Here is a 15,916-nt window from a genome sequence, read left to right on the forward strand (position 1 = left end):
TGGCCCTCGGCGAGGCGGTTAAGGCCATGACGATAAATCGCCCCGACAATGTTTAGACAAACGGCTTTGTTCACCGTGACGAGCGGTCGCCCCCGCGGAGGCTCCGCGAACGCAGGGCGCTGTGGCTGTGCCCGCGCTCGGCGGGCAAAGGCCCTTTCGCGCTGCGCGGGAGGCGCGTGGCCCCGGGCGGGGCGCGGAGCGAGAGCCAATCGGGAGGCGCCGCTCGCTGCCTGGTGGGCGGGGCGCGGGCCTCGGCGCCAATCAGGGGAGGAGGAGCGGCCGGGGCGCGGAGGGGAGCGCGCGGCCGCGCCTGAGGGGCTGGGGGCGGAGCCGGGCGCTGGCGGGGCGGGCGGCGGCGGCGGCGGGCGGCGGTAAACACGGCGGCGGGGCTGCGGCGGACGCGCGCCGCTGGGCCATGGCCGCTTCTCCCGTTGAGGTGTTCGGGCTGCCGGGCGAGGAGGTGAGGCCTGCCAACGCCCCCCTACCCCAAGCTTCCCGTTTCCTTTTTCCTTGGAAGCCAGGCGGTCGGCTTTCCTGCGGGGCCAGGCCGGGCGGGTCTCCGTGCAGGGCGGGGGTTTACCGTGGGCCCGCTGCTGTCTGGCGTGGCTGCGAGGTTGGGGAGAGGGAGCTGAAGGGCGAGGCGGTATGATGCGATGTGGCGGTCCCGGCGGGCCCACTCCGGAGTGGGGCTGCGCGGGGTCGTCGCCGTCGTGCCAGCTCCCTGCCTTATCAGTTGCTGGTCGGCGGCGGGGCACGTAGTAAGCCGGTGGCTGCCGTGTTTCCTAGCACCGGCATTCCTGTCTCTAGGCTGCCGTTTGGAAGCGGTGCGCGCCTTCCCCGGCAGACGGAGACGGCGGCGTGTGTTGGGCAACTTCCTCGTGAGGGAGCTGGGGGTGAGGGGCCGCGTCTGCTCCCCGCGCCCCCCCGAGCAGCCCTGGAGAATAAAGGCTTTGTTCCAGGCTTTGTCCCAGGCAGGATTTGACCACCGAACCGGGGAAATTGTACGAAGGGTATTTTGGGGGCAGAGCAGAGGTGCTTCTCTCCTCATTGCCCTTATCAAGACTCTGAAATCTTGTCTGCGTTTCAGTGTTTTTCGCAATAAACTCGTGGGTAACGAAAAACCATTTCTGTCATGAGCTTGTAGGTCTTGCGTGCGTGGGTCTCTGGAAGGTGGCTGGTGGTCATGTACCAGTTACGGTGCTTCTGTGGTAGGCAGGTGGGATGGGCTTTTCCATCGTGTCTGTAGCTTGTGCACAGGGCAGAACGGTGATGGAATACTTCACGTTTTTAAGAAGACAGTTGCTTTTTCTTTAGTTGCAGGTATAGGACGACTAAAACCTTTGTCTGTTTGAAACCTGTTTGGTGAAATATCAGTGATGTTGCTTTCAAGCCAAGACTGTCTTTGAGATCTTTTTGCGTTCAGGTGGCGATGATCTCTGTGTCAGTGCACATTTGTTGCATCCTTACCAGGGATTCTCTTAAGGAAAACTACCAAATATTATTCTTGGTCCGTTGGCATGGCTTTCTTTTCAAGAAGCAGTGTAGAACTTGAGAAAGTAGTTATAATGACTGATTTTCCATACAATTTGAATATTCAGATGATGAAAAAATGAGTTGTAATAGAAAGTTAGCACAGCAGAGTGCATGGCTTGCGTATGACTTCCTATTGCAAGATCCTGTTTTCAGTTGTTAGTAGTTTTTGGAGGCCATCTAGATGGGCTAAAACATTCCATGCCTCGGGCTCTCTATTTTAACTTTATTAAACTTCAGTCAACTTATTTGTTTCTTAGCCTCTTTTGCTATGGGGAAAATATTTTGAAGCCTGATCAAAATGGAACAATTACCTCAATCCTTTTGAACATAAACATGTTCCTTCGGAGCTGCTAAGGAAAAAATTTGAGCATGCAACAAATGTATTGGATTCAACTTTATCATAATTCAAAACCTTAGCCAAACTTTTTTCAATGTGAAGCTGAAAGTGAAAAACACAGTTTATTTGTGATCAGACACTTTAGTCTAGAGTTGGTGCTTATTGTTTGTAAAGAGATAGCTTAGTTGTGTTTTCATGCATGGTTCTGCTTGCACAGATGATGAAACATATGATCTTAGGGTTACAGGGAAAACTGCTGCCAGCTGCTTTTGTGTAGAGTAGTAGAAGAGAAATTAGAACGCTGCCTCTAGGTTGTGGTTTCTTTTCCCGGAGTTTAAATCTGGAAGATTGCATACAGAGAATCACAACAAAACCCACAAAGTCAGAAAACAAATTATACTGGAAGTTTGTGAAGACCTCCTCCACCCTCGTTTTGCAGACTTCATGGTTTGTCTGCATGTTTCTGCTTTCCCAGGGCTGGTCTGTGACCATTCTGAAAGGTGAATTTGCTTGAGGTGTGAATCAGATGTCTGGAGAAAGAAAGCAGAACCTCTTTATTTGTTGCAGCTTTTGCATACAATCATATAGTAAATATAATTGTAGACAAATAGTAAAATAATGAAGGTGAGGAAAAACCAATCTGATTAAGTAGTTGAATAGAATATCAGAGTGTTTTTTTCCTCTTTTTCCACCTCCTCCACCTTGGTCTACATTTGTTGCAGATTTCTTGGTTAGTAATGTATTAGTAGAAACTAATAAAATATTGCCAATATGATGATTGGCAATCATTGCTGATATGAACAAAACGGTGAAGGCTGTAGTTGAGGATGTTGTGTATCCAGTGAGTTATTTTATCTGCTGTATTAGGTATCTGAACTTCAGTGCCCGGGTCTAGCTGATGCAGTTGTCTTTAATGTTTCTGGTTGTGTTTTCTTCTGTAAAAGTCTTCCTGTCCTAAAATTACTTTTTATTCTCTCATTGTTTTGTTCCCTTCTTTCTAAAGATCAAAAAAAAGTACTTCAGAGTATGCTTCCCACCTCCGGGTCAGACTTTCTCTTGCAGTGCTCTTTGCCTCAGGCTGTTTTAAAAAAATATCATCTGGAAGCATTAACTGCTGTAGACCTTGTTTTGCCCTGTGAAGTGGTGAGAGTGCAAGTGTTTGTCTTGATCTGGAGGAGTGAACCGAAACAAGTGCTCTTTCTCTTCTTTGTCTTAGCAGGAATAACATTGCTGATGCTCTTTACGTGTGCTCGTTGAGGTGAGATGTCTCTAGCTACCGGGGTTTTGTTTGAGGAACTTCTCTAACGCAGAATTTCGAGGTTGCTAGGCCTTGTATTTCTTGTAGGTTGAACACTTTGATCAAGCACTGAGCCATTCGATTCCGGTTGCTGTAGTTTTGTCCTGGTTAACTGCATTGCTAAAGACAGCGTTTTCAAACCGTAGTTGTGGAAAGTCCTTCAGAGACTTAAGGAAGATGAATTGGTATCTCGGCTAATGTTCTGTTATTACTTAGGTTACAAGAAGGTATTGCATTTTTCACTGGTTTGCTGGGTCAAAAGTATAATTGTTAAAGAGCTGTCCAGAATGACCATGTATTGATTTCTGTTTTCTAGTGAAATACCTGCATGTGCTGTGGGGCTTCAGAATGGCATTTAATAAAATGATACTGTGTCTGTATGCATGTATTTCATAGCCAGTTTAATTTTAGAGTCTCCATATATCAGACTTCCTACATTGACAGCTGGAATTAAGAATGTTCTTATTTTGCTTAATCCTTTTTATATTGCCTAAGTAATGGTGTAAGTTAGCTTTTTTGATCTCTTTTCTGTTACGTTTGGTCTGTGTCAGGGATCCAGCTACTAATGGGAACTTCTCAGAGGCAAAATACACTTAACACTTGCATGCTTTTGTCATTTTGGGTTTCATAATGGCTCAAAAGCTCTTCTATGTAGAACATAGAAAGTTTTCAGCAGATCATGTAAGATTTTTTGTAAGGAATCTTAAGAAATTCCTTAATTTGCAGTCAAGCGGAGGTGTTAAATACAATCTGTAGCAGCAGCCAGTATTTCTTGAAGGATGATGCTTCCTTGTTTTTGAACACAAAATGCTCCTATAGTACAATTAATGTTAAATTCTTTTAGTGGGTTAGTAGGACTGTAACTGGTAGGTGGAAGTTAATTACTTTTATTGTGCTCCCAAGATCGATTAATATAGTTCTATAATAATCTTCCTATATCTGGAACTTGCTTTGCTTGCTTTGAGTTTCTTCAAAGAAAAGTACTTCAGTTCTTTTGGTCACTATAGAGGGAAAAGAGAGTGCTTTCTGGGTTGTGAAGAAATGGTCAGCAGGGCAGAGTCTCCTTCCCACTTTCCACCTTTTGCTGAAATGTACTACTGATGCTACAAAGCTTAATATAACTTAAAAGTCACTTAACATGTATGTCTGCCTCACTTGCAAGGTCTGAATATTGCAGGAATTACTTTTGTTCAACTAATGCTCACTATGTGTGGTACATGCCTTCTTTCGAATCAGCTTCACTGAGCCTATTCCTCATGCTGTCAACTTTGTGTGTCTCCTGCTGGAATTACTCAAGCTAGCTTGATCTTGTGTGTTGAATTTCTTTTTTTGTTTGTTTTAAGATAAAAATATTTTTGTTAAAAATTCTTAGTGCTTATTTTTGTATATGAGGAAGGTCTAATCTTAAATACTTGTTTTAATGTTAGACAGGTGAAGAATGCAAATAGATTCTGGATTGCTTAAGGAAAAATATTCTGTGCTAATCTCAGTGTAAGGAATGGAAGAGTCAAGTTCTTAATTATTTGGACTATGAAAGGTTTCTTTGAGATTGAAATATTGCTTATTGCCTCAGTAAATGCCATCAAGGCATATGTTTTTGTTGTGAAACAAACATAACTTTTGTAATCACTAATGTTCTTGAGGTAAAAAAACAAACCCCAAACTTTTAACGCAATTTGAAGTAAGTGCTCTTGGATGGGTGATACAAACTAGCATCCTTGCTAAGATACATGGATTCGAACTTGGAGAAGCCCAACAGTGTCATCTATTAAAGTTTGCAGATGCAAAAAACTATGTATTAAATTGGAATATGTATTCATTTTAGTTGAAAGTAATCTTTCAACATAATTCCTGAGCTGCTTCTAGGCTTCAGAGCCTTCTACCTGATGATGTCTGTCATCAGTGATTTGTGCTTAAGCTACTAGTAGGGTAAAGCTGTATACCTTGAGTAGAATATTTCACAGATCTGAGAAGCATGCTGTAAAAGAAACTATACATTCATGGTGTGTATCTGTTATGCTCCAGTACTTACTCTTTAATGAAGTCTTGGCTTTAGTACACTTGTAAGTGTTCTGACTTCTGCTCCTTATAGCTGTTCTGTGGTGAGATCAGCAGTCTCTGTAGATGTGCTCTGCAGGACATTCTAAATAGTTGACAGTATTTTTTTACTTCCTCTACTGGCTTCCTGGACCTCAGTACATGGGATGGGAGGGTTCACCCTACATAGGATATAGAAGGTGCTCAGTCATTGGACTGTCTCTACCTTTACATGTGCTTTCAGTGAGCCAGGCTATTTGCTTGTTTCATTTTTGAGCTTCCAAATGGTTGGTATGTTTATTTCAGTTTTCCATATCTGCACATACCTAAATCTCCATTTTCTGCTTTCTTTCTGTCTATACAGATCTAAGATGAGGCTTAAAGACTTAATTTAGAATTCTTGATATTGTTATTATCTTGAAAGGTGATTCTGCTGTACTCTTTTATCATTGTAATAACCTTTGATGTTCTTTCCTTGGCTTGATTTGGTGGTAGCTGATTCTTGACCTATCTAGCTGGAACAAAAGAATAACAGGATGTTATTGCCTAGAGCAGTTGTTTACTACTAAGTGTGCTCTCTGTTGGACTGCTCAGACATTTTGTATTGGCTTCCTCAAAAAAAGCTGTCTGTTAGTCCAGCAGATACTACCATTTTATGTTTTATGTTAGAGTAACCATCTTGTTTTGGTATTTCCTCAGATTCTGTATGGATTTTTTTCTGTAGAAGTATATTGGGGAAAAAAAGAAAACAAAAATTTGAACGAAAAGCTGATAAAATTTTCGTTTTCAGTGCTAACCAAATATGTACTCTGAAGAACCTTTCTCCTAATTTAAAATTTTTATATTGCTATGATTTTCATTTATGTGAATTTTCCATGTATCCTTCATATACCAAGCTGCTTTCTCTGTATTGTTGCTTAGATCTGACTCTGATCAGTCATGTGCTGGAGGTTTGGGATTCATCCAAAATAATTTTCAAACCTGAGAAATAGATTGCAGCTTGCTAAACATTCCTGTAAATTTGTTTGGGCTTTAATTTTACATTAATATCAGAGTAGATCTTTATAGCCACTGAATTAGATAATACCATGTGATGTTTTGTTTGTTTTTTTTTTCTTACCACTTCAAATGAAAGAGAACAGTTAGTGTAATACTTTCATGGTTGAATTCTTGGTTGTGCAGACATTAATGTATGTACACTAATGCATGCAGTATGGGTAGTAAACAAGAGGAGCTGGAAGCCTTGGTACAGGAGGAAAACTGTGATGTTGCCATCACAGAAACGTGGTGGGATGACTCACTGTTGGAGCACTGTAATCAATGGCTGCAGGCTCTTCAGGAGAGTCAGTAGAGGGAGAAGGGGTGGAGGTATGGCCCTATATATTAGGGGTGCTCTGGATGTTATGGAAGTAGAGATTAAGGATGATCAGGTTGAGTCCCTGTGGGTGAGAACTAGGGGGAAGGCCAACAAGGCTGACATCCTGGTTGGAATCTGTTATAGAGTACCCAACCAGGAAAAAGAGCTTGATTTATTATTCTTTAAGCAACTGGAGGGTGCCTCAAGATCACCTGCCCTTGTTCTTGTGGGTGACTTTAACCTGCCAGACATCTGCTGGGACTTCAACATGGCAGAGAAGAGGCAGTCTAAAAGGTTCTTAGAGTGTATGGAGGACAACTTCTTATCTCAGCTGTTACATGAGCCTACCAGGGGTGTGGCCCTGCTTGACCTGCTGCTCACAAATAGAGAGGGGCTGGAGGGAGATAACGGTGGTCGGAGGCTGCCTGGGGTCCAGTGACCATACAGTTACAGAGTTTTCAATATATGGTGAAATCAGGAGGGGCAACAACAAAATCTCCACACTGGACTTCCGAAGGGCAGACTTCAGCTTACTGAAGGAAATAACTCGGAAAGTTCCTTGGGAAACAGCCCTTAAAAACAAAGGGGTCCAGGAAGGCTGGACCTACTTCAAGAAGGAACTCCTGAAGGTTGCTGGAGCAGGCTGTCCCATTGTGCTGGAAGATGAGGGAGACAGCCAGACTGAATGGACGAGGAGCTTCTAAAGGAATTAAGGAGGAAAAAAGAGGGTGTATCACCTTTGGAAAAGAGGGGAGGTGTCCCAGGAAGAGTTCAAGGATGTTGCTAGGTGCTGTAGGGAAAAAAATAGAGAGGCGAAAGCCCATTTAGAACTTAGGCTGGCCACTGCTGTTAAGGAGAATAAAAAATGTTTCTGTAAGTCTATTAATGGCAAAAGAGGCAAGGACAACAACAAGAAGTTGCAAATCTTGCCACTTTTAGTTTGTGTAGAAGATTATTAATCGTTTGCAGTCCGTGGACTTGGCAGTGCACTCTAACTGCACTCACATATGTACACACATGCATGTGTGTGCACTCGCAGACTGGAGTTGACCTGCAGTGACATGGGTGAGGATCTCACTTGATTATTGTCATTCAGGGTTTTGAATTACAGGTACCACTGTGTGACTACTTCTTAATTTATTCTTTCTTTCCCATCCTTTTTCTGCATATGACTTTTCTTCTGTTTTCTACTCTGTCTTTGACTTTTACTACTAAAGTAGGAGTTGCTCTCCCAGTGCTTCTTAGCATTATTATCCCCCTCTGTGAATTTGGGAAGGATGGGGGTAAGAATGGACAGTATTAATATGTGCAGTTTATAGTCATGGATTAAAAACTTCTGTAACCCAGGCAAGACCATTCTAGTACAATGAAGTTGTGAGTAAATTTTAAACTCCTTAAGAGCTTGTTTTTGTTTTTGGTTTTTTCCCTAAATGCTATTTTCTTGCCCAAAATGGGCAGTTTAATAACCTCTCACCTTAATATATATTCTTGGAATCTAAGTAGTGACTTTTGTGGAAATTAAACATTATCCTCTTCTAGAAAGGCCACTGTCTTAGTTTGACTCTTGCTTTACTATGTGAAGGATGTATTCTAAAACTATTATAATAGGCATACGTGAAAACATTTCTGTGTCACAATCGGTTCAAAGTGTATCCCAGCCTGGTAGACATTGCCTTTAAAGCTTTAAACTATTGATTGGCTGCATGTCAGATTAGACACCTATTTCATCATCTTGTTATGTACTATCTGTTACTAAATAGGTGAATGATTAGAGACAGTGAAAAGAGCAGGTGCTAGCAGGCCCAGTTATTTTGAGCAGTTAATCTTGAAATGTTCTTTAGAATATACTAATAGAATTGACAAGAGAATAATGACAAAAATTGGAAATTAATATTAAGATAGCTAACTCCATTCAGCTCTGTAGAGGATGTTTTGTCAGCTGAGGAAAGTTTGACAGTTCAGTCTGTTGTTGTGGTAACCTTGATTTTCTGCATATCCTGACCCTCAGCTTTAAAAATATTATATAACTCCTAAAAATGTATCATTAAATTTGTTAGGTGTGGAGTAACTGATGCTTGGTGTCATTTGGACTTCATTTGTATGCAGCCGCTCTCTGGCAGATTCAGTAGTCTAACAAATACTTACTCTTTTCCTATGCTGTATTTGCCTGATTCATCTTGGAGTACTTGCATTCTCAGAGGGAACAGCTTAACAGTTCAGTGATAATAGTGAAATGATCAGTTTGTGTTTTGCCTGTGATGCTGTGTTGTGGACTGTTATTGTACTAATTTCTTTGGTTTTATCCCTCTCTAACTGTCAAAGTGACTGACAGTCAGATGTCAAAAGAGGCTTCCTCTGTACAAAAAAACCCTGCACAGCTCTGTGCCCAAAGCCACTGCCTTTTGATGGGCTGGTGTGTGTGCGTGTCTGTGTTACAGAGCAGCTGAGTGCTAGGGCTTTACACCTGTAAGATTCCTGCTGCATTCAAAGCATCAGCAAATACTATGTCTCTTTGGTTGTTTAGATGGAATAAATTCAGACTGTCCCCTTCAAGGTGATGTCAGTGTAGGTCAGCTTTTGTGGCCAAGAAGAGACTCTTGAAGAGATAAATTGATCTGAGAGAGCAGTTTCCTGGGCAAGCTGCAGTGCTGCTAGACATAGCTGGCTACTGACTAGAAACCTGCCCCTTCCTCTTTCACCAGAACTGCTAGAAGCGCTGCAGCGGTGGACTTGAAAGTGTATGCAGTCAATATAGACAGGCACAAGCTGCACCCAGGTTCTTGGGCAGTGAAAACATAAAAGTGTATCAGTAACTGTTTCAGGCAATGAAAACTTGAGAGTGTTTTCATGAGCCTATTCTTTGTGTCATGGGAACCTATCTAATATTTGTTTCTGCCTGATTTTTGACTGCATGAAATTAACTTCAGACACTCCTGGAGCTGTTTGGCTGTTTATTGCTTTCTGAGATCAGTGTGTTTAGGGCAGATTTTATGAGCTGTAACAGCAATTCCTCAGGCATTCTGCCTGTCATCAGGTAAAAGGTCATATGGTTATAGCACAGACCTGCATCCTGTTAGGCCTCTCTGCCACCTCAGGATGTGTGGGTTCACAGCATAATTGGTCCTTTGAAAGGCACTTCTGACTGCATTTGTATTGAGCTGTCTGGATTTTTCCTGATCTGCCTTGCACACTAGTGTGACCAGAGAGCTCCAATATAGTATCTCATGTTTTAAGTATTGCTCTTGCACATGAGCGCAGTTGTGGTGGTTTTTTTGTGTTGGTGTTTTTTTTTCCCCTGAAGTTTCTAGTCTTTCTTTCTGTTTGGGAAAGGAAGAAGTGCACCCTTCAATGTCACCTATCAGTTTAAAATACACACAAACTACCTCATCCAGTCTTTTCTTGAACCCTTCCAGGGACAGCGACTCCACCACCTCCCTGGGCAGCCCATTCCAGTGGCAATTCACTCTCTCTGTGAAGAACTTCCTCCTAATGTCCCCCAGCACATCTTGAGACTGCATCCCCCTCTTCTGTTTTTGCTTGCCTGGCAGAAGAAACCAACCCCCACCTGGCTACAACCTCCATTCAGGTAGTTGTAGACAGCAATCAGGTCACCCTTGAGCCTTCTTTTCTCCAGGCTAAACAACCCCCTCCTCATAGGGCTTGTGTTCCAGGCCTCCACCAGCTTCGTTGCCCTTCTGTGGATGCTTTCCAATATCTCAACATCTCTCTTGAATTGAGGGGCCCAGAACTGGACACAGGACTCAAGGTGTGGCCTGACCAGTGCTGAATACAGGGGAAGAATAACAACCTTTGTCCTATTGGCCACATTGCTCCTGATCCAGGCCAGGATGCCATTTGCTTTCTTGGCCACCTGGGCACACTGCTGGCTCATGTTCAGCCTTCTATCTACCAGTACCCCCAGGTCTCTTTCTGACTGGCTGCTTATGTGCCTTGAAGCCTGATTTTGGTGACAAGATTTTAAAAGCTTATGTCACCTTCAGGTGGTTATTGTGTGGTGCAGTTGGTTGTTTGGTCTGCATTTTCTGAACTATTAGATTTCATAATAAGAGATAATTTTCTTTGACTTTTGATTTGGAGGAAATTGTCTTGGCTAATTGATTGTTTTGTCAGCAAGAGGATACTGTTCAATGCAGCCTCTTAAGAGTCACTTCTAGAACTTGCTTACTTAAAAAATAATTACTGTTTAGTGGTTTGTTTTCAGCTTTATCTTGTTAGCCAGTCATTTCTGCCTCAGAATTAGCATGCAATTCTCTGTTAGTTTTTTATATTGGTTAGTCAGTTCAGTCCTGTTGTTATGAGGGTGACCAATGATGGAAGCACTCAAAGTTTGATTTTACGTCTTCTTTCGAAAGTGCTTTCAGTCGTATGTGGAATTCAGAAAGGCCCCAGGGACAACATCTGGTGCTTCACCCATTGGTCTCAGTATCTTACTTTTAACCACGTAGATTGCATCAGCTTTCCTCACAAATGTCTCTGACTACCTATTGCCTACAAACTGTTCCTCATCTGCAAAGCTTTTTACCTTTCAGAGAAACAGTGCTCATTTGTCTTCTTCCTCTGACATGGTCACAGCTGTTGGGATTTTTTTCCCCTCTTGAATTCAGTACCTTACCAGATGAGACATTTAAGACTCTGCACAGCTACATTAATTAACAAGAGTGCAATCACATTATTCCTGTGAAGCTGTGATTTGAATAATGTGTAACTGAAATAGATTTCTGGGTTGTTAAAAATCTCATACCCTGCTGACAGGTCATTTCAGGAATCTCAGTATCAAGTGTGGCCTCTCTGTGCTGTTAAATAAAAATAGATGCAAGAATTCTTTATTCCTGCCTTTTTCCAGAGTTCTTTACTACTTTATTAATATCTTCTTATGATGATAGACACAGTATCAAACTTGTGTGAGTATGATGGTGATAAGCCTCTAAAAGAAGTAAAGTCAGAATACATTTCCCACTGAAACTTAGAGCTTTTTCTGTCAGACAAACTGCATTACATACTGCATTACATAGTCTATAGTTTTCAATGTAAATTCAAATTTTTTTCCAGTAATTTCTTATAGCTTTATAAGCTAAAAAAGTAAATCTGAATGTATCTTGAATATTTCATTTTGTGTTTTAGGAGAACACTCGTATTGTCAGGGTGAAGGTTATAGCTGGAATTGGCCTTGCCAAGAAGGATATCTTAGGAGCCAGGTAAGAATAGATGTCATTTCTATTTCTTTATTTTCTTTCCACAGTTGTTTAGGTTTCAGTAAATCCTGCTTTACCTATTTCCAGAAAAGTCAGAATGGTTTAAACTTATAGAATGGTCAGACATTATATAAACATGAAGATACCTGTTTTCTTGCCCAAGACTCACTTGGAGACAGATCTTATGCACTGGCAATACAATAAGGGGGAATATTTGATTCTCTGCATGGTAAAACAGATTTACTCTGGAGAGATAGGTAAATGCACATATTTTTCTTCAAATAGACTGCAACTCTAACAGAGAGTTCAGTTATAATCAAAATTGTCTTATCTGTGCTTTAGAGATTTGGAGTAAACACAACTAAACACTGGTAGCAGTGAGACTATTCTAACTCAAATCACATGCAAAGAAATAGCATCCACCACTTTATAGATGTGGTAAACCCATGCTAGTGGCTGCAGGCTCTGGATATGCACAAATTTAAAAGTTAACTATCTTTGTAAGAGAAGAAACAATCTCAGTGGATTAACATTTACCACAGGAAAGAGCAAACTTGAATTGGTAATTTAAATGCTTTGTAGGATTGTGTAGAAGAAGCATGCAGCTTGTGCTAAAGCTGCCTTTTTTTTCTGGCTCATGTGCAGAAGGTCTAGAAAAGTACAAGTGGGTATAGTAACAGTTCTGCTTTTAGCTGCCTTGGCATATGTACAGGGATGCTGTTATTTTCAAACGAACAAAATTGTTACATGCGACACCAGTTTAACACTAGATATACTCTTCTTGTGATATTTGTATTTTTCCAAAAGCCAAACAGTCTTTTCATGTTGGGGTTTTTTGTGTGTGTGAACATCTGTTTTTACTTTTAAACAAAAATTGTGCAGCTTTTCTCATCAGAATTTAAGTATGTGAAGACTGTATGCTCTCTTACCATATGGCAGACAGTCTGAGCAATTGAATACTTTGGGTCTTCATCAAAGTAGATATTCATACGTACTTGTTTACTGTATGGGAAGGAAAACAATCATCTGAGGCAGTAGGCCACTAGGTAACCTTACTAGGACACCTTCATTAACATAACAAATTACTTAAACTCTGTGAATCTCTTAAAAGATTTTTGCATATTCAAGGAAGTACCTCAAATTCCAAGTGTACTAATTGTTAAAAACGAGATTTAGTACTTAAAGCTTTTTCCATCATAACTGCTTGGGATTTTTTTCATGGATGTCTTGTTGAAATGCACAAGGATTTATTAAATCTGTTCACATGAAATGAGAACTGTGAAAAAGGAGAGAGGATCAAATTGTAGTGGTATAAAAAATATAAAATGGTGTAGGTACTGTGCTCATAATCAGTGACAGTGTTCAGTTTTAGAAGTAAAACTACTTAGGAAGTAATTGTAAGTACGAATGTAAATAGTGTTCATAAAGTAATTGTAAGTCCTAGTTTCATAGCTCGTATTCATTTGTGCACCGACAGAAAAAGAATATAAAGGAGCATACTTATATTTTTCCTTTCTCCCTCGCAAGTGACCCGTATGTGAAAGTAACAGTATATGATCCAGTAAATGGAGTCCTTACCAGTGTTCAGACAAAAACTATTAAAAAGGTAAGCCATCTTATCTTTGTGAATCTCTTGGGTTTGGGTTTGGTTTTGGTTTTGACCAGACTCTAGAGGAAAAGTTTTTACTACAGGAAATAGGAGAATGAATATGTCATTTGAGTAAACGGATGTGGGGAAAGGTGTGCTCCATTATCTACTCTGTCTGTCTGTTCATGACATAATGAAGAGAAAATACCAAAATAAATTGTAATCACTAGTAGAGAAACACTAAGGAATATGAGCTTAGTACTGATTAACAACTACATAATTCATTAAAATACTGGATTCTTTTGGTTTTCTGTGATCTTTAATGCTATAAGAATCTCTTTTACTGTATATCTTTTTACTGTATTGTTTTTCAACTTCTGTCTGTTTTGTGCTTGAAACAGAAACACAGTTTGTTGTGTTTCAAACACCAAATTACACAGTTAACCTGAACCATGATACTACTCATTTTCTTGGACTACCTACAGGAAAATGTCAGTCCCAGCACTGGCAACTTAAGTTAGATAACTAAAAATGGAAAATTGTGTATGTGAGGTGGAAAGTATGTCTCTAAATTGTTTTTTCTCATGCATTTTTCTTTCATAATGGTGTGAGTTCTGAGTTATCTGTATTGTCTTCTAAAATAGCCACAACTGAAAAATTGTATTTAGTAGGGCAGGTTATATTGTGCTTGGTGCACCTGTGCCTGGCCTAGATAACATTGGTAAGAGATATGGCATGTAAGACTTGGGCATTTCAGGATTAACATATATTTGCATGTAAGCAATACAGATAGTGAATGAAGGCAGTGACTTCTATTGAAGGCACACCAGAAATGAACTAATTTGCACTGTATAATGAATGAGCCCTTCTCTGCATCCTTGGCATTAGCCAAAATGTGAGAATACTTGCACAAATTGTCTCTGTACTGTATTAAACATTATAAGATTCCTGTGACTTCTACCTGCAACAGCAAGGTTGAAGCTTTTGTACTTCAAGTGGATTGAAGTCTATTGATTTCAGCTCAAGTATCTCATAGAATCAACCAAGTTGGAAGAGGCCTCCAAGACCATGCAGTCCAACCCAGCCCTAAGCATTAAATGCCTCATCCAGTCTTTTCTTGAACACTTACAGTGATGGTGACTCCACCACCTCCCTGGGCAGCCCATTCCAATGGCAAATCACTCTAAATCAGGTGTAAAGTGTCAAAGACATCAGTACAAAATTGTCACTGTAGCCAGCACTGCCCTTTCTTTTCTAATTTGTTTTCTTTCTCCCAACATGTAGTCCTTAAACCCTAAGTGGAATGAAGAACTCTTATTCAGAGTAAGTGTTTTTACAGCCTTATAACCTACTTTGGATGTTATATTAACACAGCTGGAAAATTTTCTGACTACTTCAGCTTTAATGAGTGTTCAAAAGGCTTATAGATGCTTTCCTTGGGAATACGTTTGGTTTATTCTTGTTTGTACCAGAGTTAAATTTTCAGTCTTGATGTTATCTTCTTTATTCCATGAATGTTTGAAGACTCGAGCATGGATTTAAAACAGTTTGGGATAGCAGCAGCTTTGGCTCCTTTATTCCGATAGAAATGTGTCGCGTAGTGAAATGCTAGCAAAATGTAGTTTTGTTACTTATTTTAGATCTTAAGTATTTTTTTCCTCCTGCATAAACAGACATGTTACTTAAGAGAAATTCTGGAATTCAGCATGTATTTTAACTATTAACATATTTATTTTTCCTAGGTTAATCCTCAGAAACACAGACTTCTTTTTGAAGTGTTTGATGAAAACCGTTTGGTAGGTCTTTCTATGTTAATACTGTAATGTATTAAAAATGTGAATGGAAGTTTGTCTTGATTCAGTGTGGATAAAGAACCCACACCAAACAACCCTAACTAATGAAACAGGAAGTGAGAAACAAATCTGCTTCATTTATTTAACACACATCACTTTGTGATGCTCTGAATTTTTAACTTCTAAGTCAAAAGCATTGTTCTTTTGTAGTGCTTTTCAAATTATATGGCCGAAGTCTTCTGTGATACTGAAAGCTCCACAATGACTGTTTATTTTTACCATGAGCAAAGTGGTCTTGATTATCTCTGTACACAGTGTGAGAAGCTTCTTCAATGTGTGAAGAGTAGCATGAAAGAAAGCATGTGTGTGTTTTCTTTGGAAATCTTAACAAGTGAGCGTTGGATTGTGATCGAGTAAATAGGTGTCACTCTGGCAGGTCATAGGGATAGCTTGTGTGTTTTTGTCAGTAAAATCAAAACTCCTCTGGACATGCTCACATTTTACGTGTGAAGATGTCTACTTTCCTGTCTTCTTGTCTCTGTGTTTCATTATAATGGATAACGCAAGGAGCAGTACATTCATCGTGCTTGCGTCCTAAGGATGCTTCTCAGATATTCTCTGCCACTGGATTACACACTTTTGCCTTCTGCAACAGTTTGAAACTCACAGGAGGGACTAAATACTCTTTAGTTTGTACTCCAGTTTCATTCTGGAAGTTGTTATACTGGAGTAGTATGTCGGTTATGAAAAACTTATTTTTC

At 40.5% G+C, this 15,916-nt stretch overlaps 1 protein-coding gene across 1 annotated transcript in view; it reads left to right on the forward strand.

Annotated features, from left to right (window-relative positions):
• The first annotated feature begins 357 nt into the window (after positions 1-357).
• NEDD4 (NEDD4 E3 ubiquitin protein ligase) overlaps positions 358-15,916 on the forward strand; it is a 54,200-nt gene continuing 38,641 nt past the window's right edge. Inside the window, exons 1-5 of the mRNA XM_064157564.1 lie at positions 358-460; positions 11,704-11,777; positions 13,302-13,380; positions 14,647-14,685; positions 15,105-15,158. Of these exons, the coding sequence (XP_064013634.1) occupies positions 416-460; positions 11,704-11,777; positions 13,302-13,380; positions 14,647-14,685; positions 15,105-15,158 (291 nt within the window). The 5' untranslated portion in view covers positions 358-415. The remainder of the gene's footprint in view (positions 461-11,703; positions 11,778-13,301; positions 13,381-14,646; positions 14,686-15,104; positions 15,159-15,916) is intronic.

The sequence above is a fragment of the Pogoniulus pusillus genome, chromosome 17, assembly GCF_015220805.1.
Source record: "Pogoniulus pusillus isolate bPogPus1 chromosome 17, bPogPus1.pri, whole genome shotgun sequence".
NCBI lineage: Eukaryota > Metazoa > Chordata > Aves > Piciformes > Lybiidae > Pogoniulus > Pogoniulus pusillus.